This window comes from Diadema setosum, chromosome 16 (genome assembly GCF_964275005.1).
Source record: "Diadema setosum chromosome 16, eeDiaSeto1, whole genome shotgun sequence".
NCBI classification, from domain to species: Eukaryota; Metazoa; Echinodermata; class Echinoidea; order Diadematoida; family Diadematidae; genus Diadema; species Diadema setosum.
Genome location: NC_092700.1, coordinates 6,200,524 through 6,215,554, shown reverse-complemented (window position 1 = coordinate 6,215,554; position 15,031 = coordinate 6,200,524). Strand labels below are relative to the sequence as shown.

The window sequence follows — 15,031 nt, the reverse complement described above, 5'->3', positions numbered from 1 at the left end:
GATGCCTGAAATGGGTAATAATAATGATATGGACTGTCTATTTCGGGGGATACGCCATTATTTGCCCTCACTAGAATTGTATTGCCCTCGTCTTCGACTCGGGCAATACAATTCTAGCTCAGGCAATTTAATGTCGTATCCCCCTCAAGGGCAGTCCATAATATGTTAATATTATTGAAAGAGAGTTTCACACAAGCACAAGTGGACACTTGCAAATCAGTATTTATCCTAGGGCACATTTCCGTCATCACTCTACAAGTAACATTCTACTGATGAACCAATTTCTGAACAAGGAGGCGGTTCAGGAATGAGAGTTGTGATGTATGGATACAGAAAAATATTCATTTTCCGGCCAAATTTTTTTTAGTGGACCTGCTATAATGCAAGCATATTGAAAATAGCTGGTGATGATGATTTCTTTTGAAAATGATAACATTTTAACTCATTTATTTTTCATTTTTTCAATTTCTGTACGTCATTGGCATATGAAGGTTATTTTTTTTCGAAAAAGAAAAAAAAAAATTTTTCATATGCTGCTCAATACGTTGTGCATAAAATGAGATACATGTCATACTTAGTATAGTACTTAGAAAGGCATGAAGAGTACATACTGGTTATATCTCCTTTCGGCTCTTGTCGTAGGAATTGGCACTGGTGTCATCAGCCAAGTTTGTAGACCGTAACCGGAATCACCTACAAGTAATCCGTCAAGGATTCCAGCAGCAAATGCCTCCCCAATTGTACTGGTCTATCAAACAAAGAGTGGAACGTTTCATATCATTTCATCATCACATCTATATGGATGACTGTATCGAAGTTATGATATTGACACATTGGAAATTGACATATTTGCTTAGTTTAAACCTCCACTAAGTTTAATCAGAAGTAGACCACAACTGTTTAATGTTCAATGGATGATGTTAACATGATGACCTCCTCAAAGAAGGAGGTTATGGTGTTATTGGTATAGGTTTGTTTGTTTAGCCTTTTGGCGAAATTACTCTCGAAAATTTTAATGAAATTTGAAGAAAACTTGCAGGAAAGCAGATTATGACACATGGAATAGATTGGAAAATTTTGGTACTGAACAAGGATTTTTAAAGGATTGTTCGAGGATTTGTGAACTTTTGGCAGATAAGGTCAATGAAAATGGTAATTCAAGCTGTGCATGATAGAGGTTTGCAAATGTGCTGTAAAACATGTGCTGTTCTGCCACATAGCTGGTTTGACACATTAACAGTAGGCTTTGACATTGTTAAATTGGGTGGATTTTTGCTGAGCATGCAAGTATGAAATGGAAGTGAAATTCTTACTTTGACATAATAGAACATTTACGTTTCGTATGTACATGCACCATGTCTTTTCATTCTTACAATCCACACTTGTATATGCATTACGGTACTCTTACGTGTCAATGTGCATGATTAGATAAGAGTGAAAATTTAACATGATTACTCACTCTGCAAATTCGACTGTCATGAGTGCTCCCAGGCCATCTGGCAGACACACTCGTGATGTAGTACTGTGCATCGCAGGTTAGCTGCACATTTATGCTGTAAAACCCTTTACGATTGACGTAGAGATGCTCTGCTGCACCAAGAGCTACACCATTGATGCGGATGTGTGTTCCATCAACCGCTCCAATCACCCGTGGGAATCCAGCCAAAAGAAAGAAGTCATGTTGTGTCTTTCTGACTTCCTCTGGGGATCTTGGGAATTTGATGAACTGTAGGATAAAACAAGATTGAATTGCCATTACAGTGATATTCATGACTGTACATGATTAAGATAGGTATTACACACACACACAAAAATGATACGTATATGACTCATGAACAAGTCTATACCTTCTTTCTTCTTTTGCCTAGTTATCTTACACAATACATGTATTCGCATACATTACAAGGTATTTTTGTTATGAATCTTATAACAAAACATGTAAATAAAACTTCATTGAAGTAAATATCTATTTATTATACGTAATTCAGATACTATTAGTGTACATAAAACAGAGAAAAAATTATATAAAGAGTGCATTTCAGTTTTATATATTTCCAGTGTTTATGATTTATGCTTATATTTATGCATATCTATACGAGATTTTATATGAAAATGAATATTTATTACATATATTGTAATCAAAATTAATGTATTGCCTACACGAAAGTAATTTATATGATGAATGATGTACTGCTTTTCAAATGACCAATGTTCATTGACTTTAAGTGATTATTTCTGGTGTTGTTAGTTATAATTGCCTATACAGACGTTACATACTGCGAGGTTTTCACCCAATTCAATTTTCTTACTTTCAAAACTGTTGCAAGATAAAAGAGGATGTATAGATAGATGGCGTGAAGAATGGTGATGCATGCATGAGTGGCAACCTATAACATGCATTCAATGTTTAAAGAAGAAAAAAAAAAGAATACCAGGATTTAGAGCATTAAAAATCATTTGAATTGATATTCTCTTGTTTCTATTTGACACATTTTCTTTCATGAGTATTTTCGCGCACAAATGATTATAGCTGCTAAAATATCTATTAGAGCATGTACATGCTGTGTGTGTGGTTTATTATGTGTGACTGTCTTTGTGCGTATGTGGGTACCATGGGTCCCTTTTGGAATGCGAGTGAGTGTAATAAGTTTGAATTACTTTGTATAATCCCGAAATACATATTTTCCTTGTCAAATTATCATGTTTTTTCTAAATTGTAACATGGAGGTGTGGAATAATAACACAGAATTGAAAAGAAAATTCTATATCATTTCCCATGCATAAATTACAGAAAATTGTTTCAATTCTTTAGATGTAGCTTCTCCAAAATGTCTCTTCAGCCTTTTTTCAGATCTAACCCTGGTGGCCTGTGTATTAAATCTCTGGGGCTTTAATTATGCTACAGTATTTAACATAGCTGCACAAGATAATGCTGCCAACATGTTGTATATGTGTGGATATATATATATATATATATATATATATATATATATATGTAGCATATGATTCACCTGATAATCAATGATATAAAAAAAAATGTTTACCCAGTAATTAAGAGTTTCTATATACATCATTTTCTGTAGCATTGCATGGCTTGGGTTGTGTGTACATGCAATTAGGAGACTCATTTAGCCCTGCCCTCACTCTTGTTATGAATACAAGCATTAGTATATATATATATATATATATATATATATATATATATATATATATATATATAATCATCAACTCATTCATTTATTTTAATGCAGAAATGTAATTAGATAACACATCAAAATTATTTTGGTTATTGTATTCCAGGGCCGTTTTATTCATAACAAAAGAATACACCAATATTTCCATGTCAATTTAAAAAAAAAAGGAATGCATTAGAGTACTCTGCTTAATTTATATACTGATGGCCCTTTCTTTGCTAACAACCACTCCTAAAAGTATCCAAAATCCAACGTAGGGCTCTACTTTCTGCTGAGCATGAGTAATGCTAGAGACTCTGCTAGAGTTAGGAGACGTCAATGGACCGCCAGCTGTTGGTGGACACTGAACAAGAACCACGGTAAACACGGTTCCCCCCCCCCCCCCCCCCCCATGCTATTGTTTATTTCCTGGGAGCGTTTTTGGGTTCAGCTACAACCACTGCACTAATGAAATACTTCCGGTTTACCCACAGTCGTCAGCAAGCGCACAGTGCCTGCATTGTTTATTTATCTATCTCGGCGAGGTGTACATACAGCGCAGCGCTAAGCATACGTATAGAGTGAACGTCGCCTTGCTACCAACACAAACATGCTGAATGGGAAGAACCACATCTTTTATACAGCTCAAGCATAGAATTTTGTAAGTAAGGTCGTTCTTATTGATGTTGACTTTGAAATAAACCACTAGCAGCATTGCCATTGCCTTTCCATGATCATCTGGAGCTGAGCTCAGGCAGAAAACGTGGTTGTGCGTTATTGCAATAAAAGCCAGCAGTTTTGGGTACGTGTGGGACTGACGAATGTGAAACGCTCTCGACTACTTGCGCGAGCGGTGACCATGTCAGAATCCCTATCGGCTCCCATTGTTTTGTAGTTTACAGATACAGGCGTAAAATCGAATGAACGAAATACTCGAGTGAAAGACAGTATATTCTGGAGAATTAAAGCAAACCACAAATTCTTGAATTGCAAGTTGACGGTGTCTGTGGTGAGTCGGTATTAGAGACTATGCTAAGTTTTACTTCTTGGAAAGACACAATACTACCTAGATATAGCCTAGGAGTGCAGACCGTCTAGAGAGTAGAAACATACCTAGTTGGTCTTAATTAGGAAAGGAAAAACATAGAAACTATGCATTTTGAAGACCTTACCTCATCCTTCTTACTACAGATGGCTGTGGTAACTCTCCTCACCACACGAGATGTCGTCGATATGCTGCAGCCGTGCTGTGTTGCCGAGCTGTCCAAAACAGCCCCTGTAGCATAAAAACGCAGGGCCACGAAAACCTGCAAGCTCGCTGGCAAGGCTTTGCTTCGTCCGGTGGCATGCTCTAAATCGTCACTTAAGAGGTCTATTAGAAACATTACTCCCTCCCGATTGAACCTATACTTCTTAAACATCTCCCTGTCATCATAGAGATCTAGGGGATTCGTCCGATCTCTAAATATCCGCTCCCTCCTCCTAGCCGCAGCTCCCAACACGTTGAGCATCAGAGCCATTTTGGTTGTCAAGGAACCTTCAAAATGGATATGTCAGATAAAATCTGCTGTCGGATGGTGAAAGGCATCTGACAAATATGTCGGATAAAATTGATGAGTTTTTGGTGTTTTTCGTCCGACAAAGTTTCATGAAATGGAATTTATGTCGGATGAAAGAATGATGTCGGATATTTCTTGTTTTTGTCAGATAAATAAGGTCTTGTCGGATATTTCATCCGACAAGACCTTTCATGAAACGCCCCCCAGGTTTCCCCTTGTTATACGAGATAGCGAGAATAATCTAAAATATGAAAGAGCATAATATATATATAATTCTAAGAGGAATTTAAAACTTATTTTGATGCTTATTGATGAGATATGCAATCAAAAAAAAAAAAAAAACGATCCTTATAGCAAAACGTGCGACCCACATTTCATCAGGATTGCTTCGTATTACTTGTTGTCGGATATCTTAGCCATTTCAAAACCGAATTTCATAAAATGAACTTTTAATTCGTCTTAAAATTGTGGAATCCTTAACATTTCATAAAGTGGTTCCCAAGCATCTCTCACAAGGTTGTACGTCAGGAAAAAGTGGATGGAATGTGAAATTTTCCTGAATATAAAATTTTGTGGAATTCTCTTCGTATTTTATTTACATTGTTGTCCATATAATGACGTCATGTGTGGACTTCTTGTTCATTGACGGCAGTACCGACACGCTAAAGATCCTTATTCTGGAATGGATTGTCAGATTTTCCATAGACATTCACTGATATGCTCTTGATAATGATGCTTTCACTCAAACCGCATTTATATTTGGACTTAAGATTTTTTCTTTAACATTTGGGATGCATTTTATCAACAGTTACCAAAATTTGTAAGTACAATCTTCATCATCTTGCAGTGTTACGATTTTTGTTTCACGTTCATGTTGGTAACGAGTGAGTGAGATATTGACCACAAAAACACTAAAAATGATCGCCCAAAACATAAGCAAGAATTAAAGTTCAGACAGTTATTCCATAATCAGCGATATAAACAGTATAAAATCACTACATCACTGCCAGTACAATTACCAATGTGATCTCGTACGTCTGCAGTGCCTATACTGTTTTCGATGTCTACTGGTTCCAAGTAATCCCCCAGACATGTACGAATAATGCTGGCACAGAGTGCATGGATGGAAGTTCCACAATGGGTGGATGAACTATCCTGGATGCACAGGTTAATGATCTGCTCACAAAACATATATATATATATATCAATGGGCAAAGGTTGCGGCAGTCCTAAATGTAAGATCCCAGGTGATACGTGACGAATAAAAATGTTGCGACGACCTATAGATCGTCAACGTGCCACTGACAATTAAGAAATCAATCAAGTCACAGCTTCGACTTAGTAATGATAGTCTAGATGGTAGAGGATGTATATACCTTGTTTTCCGTCTGCCCGATTTTGTTGTTGTTGTTGTTGGTTTTTTTTTTTTGTTTTGTTTTTTTTGAAGGTGCTGAATCCGAATCTTGATGATGCAAGTCTTGCATCTTTGAGGGTTTTTGAGATATTCAAAATGGCCCCCAGAAGCGTCGAATGTACTAGTATGCAGCGGATCGTTATTTATTCATTGATAACTATATAGTGTAAGAGCGAGAAAGTTCTACATGACCGTTGATTGCACGGTATACAGACTACAGTCACTTGACAGTGCTGCATAATTTATAATGGTTTGTATGGAACCATATTATCCTTCGTATGTCGGCTGTGCTACTATACCTTTGCTCAGGTTGAACAACTGCGACATTGTACCTCAAGCAGCATAGTATTTGTGGAGAGACTGCCATAATAGATAAGCCCCAAATACCTTAATAGCATCCAGAAAGTTACACTCAGGGTATGCTAATATCAAAGGTCTGTAGTGAAACAATCATCTCGCTGATAAAGTGTGCATGGATAAGACGCCTGTAAATTCGGAATTAGCTGGTTCGAATCGAACTCGAGTATGCATTCCCTTGATTTTCACTCCAGTTCTAGAAATTTAGCGGCGATTCGTAGAGGATTAAGCTGGTGAATGACTTTTATATTCCACGTCAGTCATGGGATGTTAGAGTTTACCTGATAATGATAGCACTGAATGAGTTTTTGTCAATTTGTCTTCCTCTACAAGTGAAGAGGGAGACAACTTGAAGAAAAGGCCCCTCTCAACCTTCACCCCTCAGCTTCATAATCTCTTGCATGCAATGATATAATGAAAATCTTCGATTGTTCCAGACATTTTTATGCCTCCGCCACGAAGTGGTGCCGGAGGCATTACGTTTTCGGGTTGTCCGTCTGTCCGTACGACCGTACGTACGTCCGTCCGCTTTCGTTTACGCGTTAACTTGAATAATATTTAATGGAATTTTACCAAACTTAATCCAAGTATGAAGTATGATGGGGCAATTATTTGATTAGATTTTGGGTGAAATCGGCTAAAGATCAAGGGTCAAAGGTCAAGGTCAAATTATGAAATTGTATCTGTTTACACGATAACTCAAGACTGGATGGAGCAAATTTCACCAAACTTTGTTGGAGGATGATGTATGACGAGACAATTACTTGATAAGTTTTTCAGTAAAATCGGACAGAGGTCAAAGGTCAAAGATCGAGGTCAAATCCTAAAATTTATCTGTTTACGTGATAACTCAATACTGGATGAAGAAGCTTGCACCAAACTTGGTCCAAGGATGATGTATGATGGGACAATTAGTTGAGTAGATTTTAGTAACATTGGCATGAGGTCAAAGGTCAAAAGCTCAAGGTCAAATGCTACAAATGTTGCAATTTCCCCCATATCTATGCAATGCCCGAAGGTATTTTCTTGAAACTTGGTGTGAACATGTACTACTGCGTAAAGATTCTCCAGAGAGAGTTTCATGTCATAAGGTCAAAGGTCAAAAGGTCAAAGGTTAGGTGAAAATGTTGCAATATCACTTTTCTCGCAAATGGTTCAATGTATCTTCGTGGAACTTGGTACATACGAATGTACTGTCTGGCAGGGATTATCTAGGGAATTATGGAGTCATGGGTCAATAGTCAGGGGGTCAAAGGTCAAGGTCAACTCCTCAAAATTTTACTATTTCCCTCATATACTAGTATATATGCAATGCTTGCATTATTAGTTTCAAAACTTTATACATGCATTACCTAATGGAGATTCTCCGGGAAATTTCCAGCCAAAAGGTCAAAGGTTAAGGGTCAAAAGCCAGGTCTCAATGCCCCCCCCCCCAAAAAAAAAAAAAAAAAATCTATTTTGTACTGTCATCACACTCTTTCTTCATACCTTGGAAATTACTCAATGCATAAACTTACCCAAAATTCCCCAAATATGTGTACCTGCACTTTAAGAAAATTATAGCAAACCCAGTTCAAGACATTTCTGACAAACCTGTCATTTCAATACTTTGCCAGTTATGTGAAACTGCCATGGATCACACATTGTGAAGACATTGGACTATACACCTATTGGGAGAATCATGCATTATGGCGGAGGCATCAGTTTCCATAGCGACATTTCTAGTTACATTTGCGTTGTTTTTGTTTTGTATTCGCTTAAAGGGACTGTACAGTACTGGTCGCAGTGGAATTCATGTTATTAACATAAGTGAGATAATAAGAAACCTCTTATGAAATATATTATAATAGAGCGTGTAATTTGAAGAAAGATTCAATGTTTATTTGATGAAAATGTGTTTTCAGATTTCTGAGATATCCCAAAAAGTGATCATAATAAAAGGCAACAGGCCACGTCTTTTATTAGGATCTATTTGTTTCACCTTGTTTTGGGATATCTCAGCCATTTCAAAATCGGTTTTCGTCAAACAAACTTTTGATACCCCTTAGAATTGCATGCTCTTTGACATCTCATAGAGTGGTTTGTAAATATCTCACAAAACGTTAAAAGCTAAGTACTCATCTTAAAGGAAAGCAGTCCTGAGATATTCACTGTACTGATAATTAAGAAGAGTAAAAAATATAACCTTTCACCAATTTATACGCGTGGACATCAAAAATTGTCTCCGTACGCGATTTTTAAAAAATAATTCCTGCAAGCGATCGTGTAAGAGCCTGCCAAAAGGTGCAACGTCATTGATGCCCTACTCTCAAGTTGACAGCCGTGCCTCAGAAAAAACCAATTTAAGTGTTCAAAGTGATCATATCTGATTTTTTCATAAAATGTGACAATATGTGGTTTTATTATTTCAAACAAAATATTTCAAGCTTATTTATATATACAATTAATATAGAAATAAATAGTAAACATGTATTTATAAATAACTAGTGATGACGAGCAGAACACCGCTGGAAAGAGTTGTGCATCGATGACGTATGACTCTCCGCCAAGACTTGCTCATTTGCAGAGTCACACTTTTTTTAACCGAAATGTACGAGCTTATTTGGTGATTTGAAAGTTTGTTTTTGATGAAAGTAGTTCATTGGAGGTACCAACAACAACATATTTTTTTTTTTAATTTCGTGAGGACTGCGTCCCTTTAACCAGAACTGTACACACCCTTAAAAAAATCCTATTAGGGGCTTTGTTTTTGGTTTGTTATTTTGTACCTCGTTAGCTTGTTTGTTTTGTCTATTTCTTTCTCAGGCGTTTTATGCGTTCAAGCTTAACATGGGCACGTGGTCTCTAAAAAAAGATCGAGTGAAAATTTTGACTCTTGAAAGAGTGGATGCAAAAAAGAGTGAATTTAGAGTAAAATTGGAACGAATTTTGAGTGAAAATTCTCATTTTCATTCGTTTTGGAGTGAGATCCGAGATCATTCGAAGATTCTGGAGTGATCCTTGAGGTCACTAGAAAAAAAAAGATGAAAATGAACATTTTCACTCAAAATTCACTCCAATTTCACTCTAAATTCACTCTTTTCTGTCATTCACTCTTTCAAGAGTGAATATTTTCAGTCGATCTTTTTTAGAGAGTTCTTTTTGCATGTTAAGGCCTTTCTGTGCCGAAGACTATATCAGTATATATGTACTGATTTGGTGTATATCAGTCGGGAATATATTTAGTTTGTCGAGGATTGAAAAATGTTGAATGCTGTAAAGCAGAGTATGTTGGGCAGATACGCCTATATGTATACATAATACACACACACTCATCATCATCATATAAATGATATATATATATATATATATATATATATATATACACACATATATATATATATATATATATATATATATATGTGTGTATATATATCAAATAGATTATGAAGAGTTTGTTCGCAAAATCCGATAAGTCCATATGTGTAGATTTTGAAGTACGGTCTCTGTCATAAAGTACAAAGTAATACCTTTTAAGTGATATACTGGTCACTATATAAAGCTACACTTCTGAAGTTATGGTCAAAAGAAGCAAATATTTTCTTTTTATTCTCTTTATTTTTCTTGACCTTTAATCGCAAATATCTCCATTTGGCAAATATGGACTTTGGCGAACAAACTCTTCATATATATATATATATATATATATATATATATATACATATATATGTATATTATTAGTCTGTGTGTGTATATGAAAAATACATGATATATAACAAAATATCATAATAATACAGAATCCATAAAGAAATAGGAGTACGAACACAATCATAGCGGTCGATGTGTCATTTTCAATCGAAGTAAAGGATGCAAAGAGAAATACGATGGAACCGACTAAAAAGCAAAGCTTGTTTCATTTCATTTCATTTCATTCATTTATTTATGCACGGTACATACTTCAGCCCGAATTCTGTTCTTCCGCAGGTCCGTGCGAGGTTTAGGTCCCGTGCGAGGGTTAGGTCCCAAGAAAGTCCTAGTGTGGGGAGCAGGATGAGGAGCACGGGTACAATAAAAGACCAAAAGTAAGGATAAACAAAAGAGAATGACTGTTTATACTCGGGGGTACAGAAGATTCTTCTCACATATATTTATGTGTGTGATAAAATGAGAACAAGTAACCACATGCTGCACACTATAGCAGTTGCTCTAATAGCAATTATGACATGGGAGTGATAATGTGAATACTACATAATTTTAGGGTTTAAACATTCCGGCTTCCATATAGACACGGGGAAAGATTCGAAAAATGGAAAACATGAATCAATTGCAATTCCTACATGAGATATTCATCCAGCGGTAGTGCCGCATGAAAAAAAAAAGAGGAAAGAAGGAAAGAAGGGGAACATATGACGCTATGCGACACGACGAAGGTCTTACTAGAAGTGGAAGGAAAACACCGATGGGCAGGGATTTGAGAGAGCATGCAACTAAATGTATATGCATAAGTCTGTTCTCATAGCAACAACCGATAGTATAACAGAGCAGCCATGAGTACAATAAAAAGGAATGTTAGTGCACTTGTGTGTTGTAGCTATTCAATACAATCTGTCTGAGTTTACGCTTAGAGGATGATAATCACAAACAGCTGTTAACTTCTGTTAGGAGATTATTCCAATATTTTGGACCTCTATACATATTGTGTTTTTAGCGAAAATTGTTCGAGTACGTGGAATAAGCGTCACTCTGGCGAGTTGGATAGTGGTGGACAGAATTGTTTTTTATGAACATCTGTAAAAAAAAAAAAAAAAAAAAAAAACCACATCAGGAAGATCTTTAACCCTAAAGGGGCCGGGCTTTTTTGGCTATGCTCAGACCGGGGGGGCGGATTCCGCCCCCCTCCCCCTGAGATCTCGGCCATCGGTGGTGCGATCGCGATGAAATTTTGCATACGTGAGACCCGCGTCATAATCTACAAGATTGTGTCATAAGATTTTTTGAAACAATCAATTTCTAATTTTAATTAATTGATTATGCAAATTAAGCTCAAGGTGATATTTTAGCTTAATTAAAAGCATTGAGAGTCTAATTTTTGATCTGTAAATTTTTTTTAGCATATTCAACAATTGTACATCACAAATACTTCCAAAACTCATTTCAATTCTTATGTATTTTATTGTTTTCAGAATTTCTTATGTATTTCTTTGTTTTTCAACTTTGTTTTTTCTTTGTTTTTTCATTGGAAATTGTCACTGACCACTTTTCTACCATAATTAGCACAAAATTAATCAATGAAAGTGATTAATTGTAAAAATAATCAGGTTTTTATGCCTTTCATGACAGAGCACTGTTTTCCATAGGAAATGTACACAAAATCACAAAATTGTGCCCGTTTTGGAGCGACATTCCGTTACAAAAATGGGCGTGGCTTCGCAAAAGAATGCGCGGACGTTGCAAATTTGGTCTCAAAAGTTGCGCGAGACTTGAACGAAGAAAGTCAAGAAGCCTCGCGATGAGGCCTTCTCGCGTTACAGAATTATAGCGCGAAACGTCGAGGGGGGGGGGGGGGGCGGATTCCGCCCTCCCCCCCCCCCCCCTCCGGCCCTTTTAGGGTTAAGGAAAATTTATACATTAAAATACCTAAGTTATAACCAAACAAGTCTATCAATTTTAAAATGAATACCCAGCATGGTTAAGAGTTCTAATCGCTTGCTTTTGAAGAAGAAAACGCGAATCCAGCAAGTATTTGGATGCGTTACCCACGCAAGAATTCCATAGTTAAGATATGGGGAAATCATGGTTAAACATACAATCTGCAAAATATGTTTGGGCAGAAAATGTTTCAGTTTGTTTAGGATTCCTATGTTTCGTGACAAAATTGTGCTTACAAGATTAAAGTGAGTTTTCCAGGAGAGATCGCTATCGATGTAAAGTTCTAAAAACTTGGTAATATCTACTCGGGTTAGATTAATATCATTAATCTTAACATCATCAGGAATAACTTGCAGGGAATTGCTGAATAACATATAATGTGTTTTATCATTGTTTAATGATAACTTGTTAGCGTAAATCCAGGACTGAACAGAATTCAATTCATTATTCACTATACTTACAAGGGTATTGGGATTGCAGTGAGACAGAAATAAATGTGTATCATCAGCGAAATAACTTAAAGAAAGAATCTGTGACGAATTTTGGAGATCGTTGATGTACAGGATGAATAAAAGTGGGCCAAGAAGAGAACCCTTGGGGACATCGCAAGAAGTTGATGTCATACTTGACTCATAACCATTTATGTAAACAAATTGTGCAAACATTTTTATGCAAAACAAAATTTATAACATAATTCTGGCTACTTGTCATCAAGAAACTATCAAACTGCAGCAATGATAACAGCAACAACAACACACTCTCTCCACAGCACATTTCCTCTCTACTTCTTCCTCTCATCTCATATCCCTTCCCACATTTCGTCACAACAGCGCCCCTGATGTCAACCGCGCTGGTTCCAGAAGACGCCCTCACCGACGAAAGCTATCCACACCACAAATTCCAGCCCATCTAATCCGAACTCCACTCTCTGGCTGCAACCTACAAACGGCCAAATTAGCCTTCACAGATGCACTCCGCCATCAACACACCCCGACAACAATAAAACGCCTGAATCTCATCAACGACCGCAACACACCACCTCGCACGCCAACAACCGACGCTCAGCCCGCCTCAACCGACATCAATCTTATGTATAGGTGTTCCGTACCCATCTCTTCTCAGTTCACGTTTCTTGATCTATCTTCACTTAGCACTTTTTACTCAGTATTTCAATTCTCACTCCTCTCTCTCTCTCTCACTCTTACACTATCATCTGTATCTAATCTACTTATCTTTTCTTCTTCTTTTATTGCTTGCTTCCATCAGCCCAATGGTCCTTTTCAGGACCACCAATCTCAATTTCAATATCAATCTCACACCAATATCAATTAACTTTTTTTCAGGTTTTTTTTTTTTTCGGTTGACTTCATAACTTCATAATCTCTCCTTTTCCCACAGAAACCTCCTCAGGATTTAGCTGTTATCATTTTTTCTTCTTTATTTTTTTTTTTTTTTTGTTCTCTCCTTTGCTACATTTCTTTTTAGGATCCACTCAAGCCCCCTCCCCTTTAATTTCTTAACTTTCATTCAATCAAATTCTTAAGTTCTTTTCTTTTTGGTTTACCCCCCCCCCCCCCCTCTCTCTCTCTCTCTCTCTCCTATCAAGCTATGGTCTCATCTCTCGACTTAAGTACCTTTCCTTCGGGATCTTTTCATTGTATTCATTTCATTTCATTTCCGACGAAAGTATGCAATATGACAATTGCGTATAAACAAAGTAAAGTATAATCATGGCAATGTTACTTTTTACTTTCATTAATCCTTTCTGCGTTTGATTCCCCGTCCCATAAAGTCCACATTAATTGCCGATTTCGTTTCTTCTTCTTTGGTATTCATGAATCTCCACTTCTCTTCCCCGTCTCCATGATTTTCTAACCTTTAACTCCTTCCTCTTCCCTTCAATTTCATCTTTCTCCTCCCAACGATGTACGTCCTACCATTTCACTTGATTCTCACTCTAGTCTTCCCTACCACTCTCTATGTTCCATTTTCTACCGTCTCCACTAGTGCAACTTCAACTTCAGCTCATCACTGTCCCCCACTCTTTGCTTGTTGCCCTCCATACAACCCCCTTATCAACTGCTTCCCTCCTCAAATCTCCTCTATAGGCTCTTCTTCTGCCAAGCAACGATCCGGTTAAGGACTACATACATGCACTTGGTGTTACCGCACTTTTGATATGTTCAAAATGGGAACGACATTTAGATAGTTCCCCTTTAAACTGTCGAATTGGAAAAGTATCACATTATGATATTTCATTTTACTGCGGGCATTGGTTTAAGATATTTTCAGTATAAAATAGTAAATAAGATTTTGTTTTTGAATAAGCAACTGTACAAGGTAAAAAAAAAGTAATTAGTGATAAATGTTCGTTTTGTGAAGAAGAGTTGGTAGATATTGTACATTTCTTTTATGAATGTGAAACTAGTAAGTCAATCTGGAATGAAACTAAAAATGGATAAATGAAGGTTCTAGAGTACAGATGAAATTTATTCTCGAAAATATTATTTTTCGTTTCATGGAAAAGAGAAACGATGCTCTAAATCGTGTTGTGATTTTGATTAAGCAACAACTGTTTGTATAAAAATTAAAAGACAAAGTCCCTAGGTTTAAATCTATGAAGAAAAAAAAATATTGAATATTATGCAGATGACAGATATATTTATTCAGTATCGGGTACTCTAAACAGGTTCAGCTATTAACTCTTATAACCCCACATTCAAACACATACATTTACACTTTATTCCTACACGCACGATTTTAGCCGCTGTTACGTTACAGAGAATGAGTGAACATCTCGAATGCGGACAGAATTTGTGGATGAAGCATGAACTTGACAACCAGCAAAACTGGCGATATAACCTTTTGGTGAAATAGGTCTGTCTACAGCATTGCGGCAA

At 36.7% G+C, this 15,031-nt stretch overlaps 1 protein-coding gene across 1 annotated transcript; it reads right to left on the bottom strand.

Annotated features, from left to right (window-relative positions):
* Positions 1 to 552: 552 nt before the first annotated feature.
* Positions 553 to 4,815, bottom strand: LOC140239418 (putative nuclease HARBI1). Its single transcript, XM_072319257.1, has 3 exons — positions 4,346 to 4,815; positions 1,460 to 1,726; positions 553 to 748 (listed from the first exon to the last, which is right to left on the bottom strand). The coding sequence occupies exons 1-3, from the start codon at positions 4,691 to 4,693 to the stop codon at positions 587 to 589; spliced, it is 777 nt and encodes a 258-aa protein (XP_072175358.1). The 5' UTR covers positions 4,694 to 4,815; the 3' UTR covers positions 553 to 586.
* Positions 4,816 to 15,031: the final 10,216 nt, after the last annotated feature.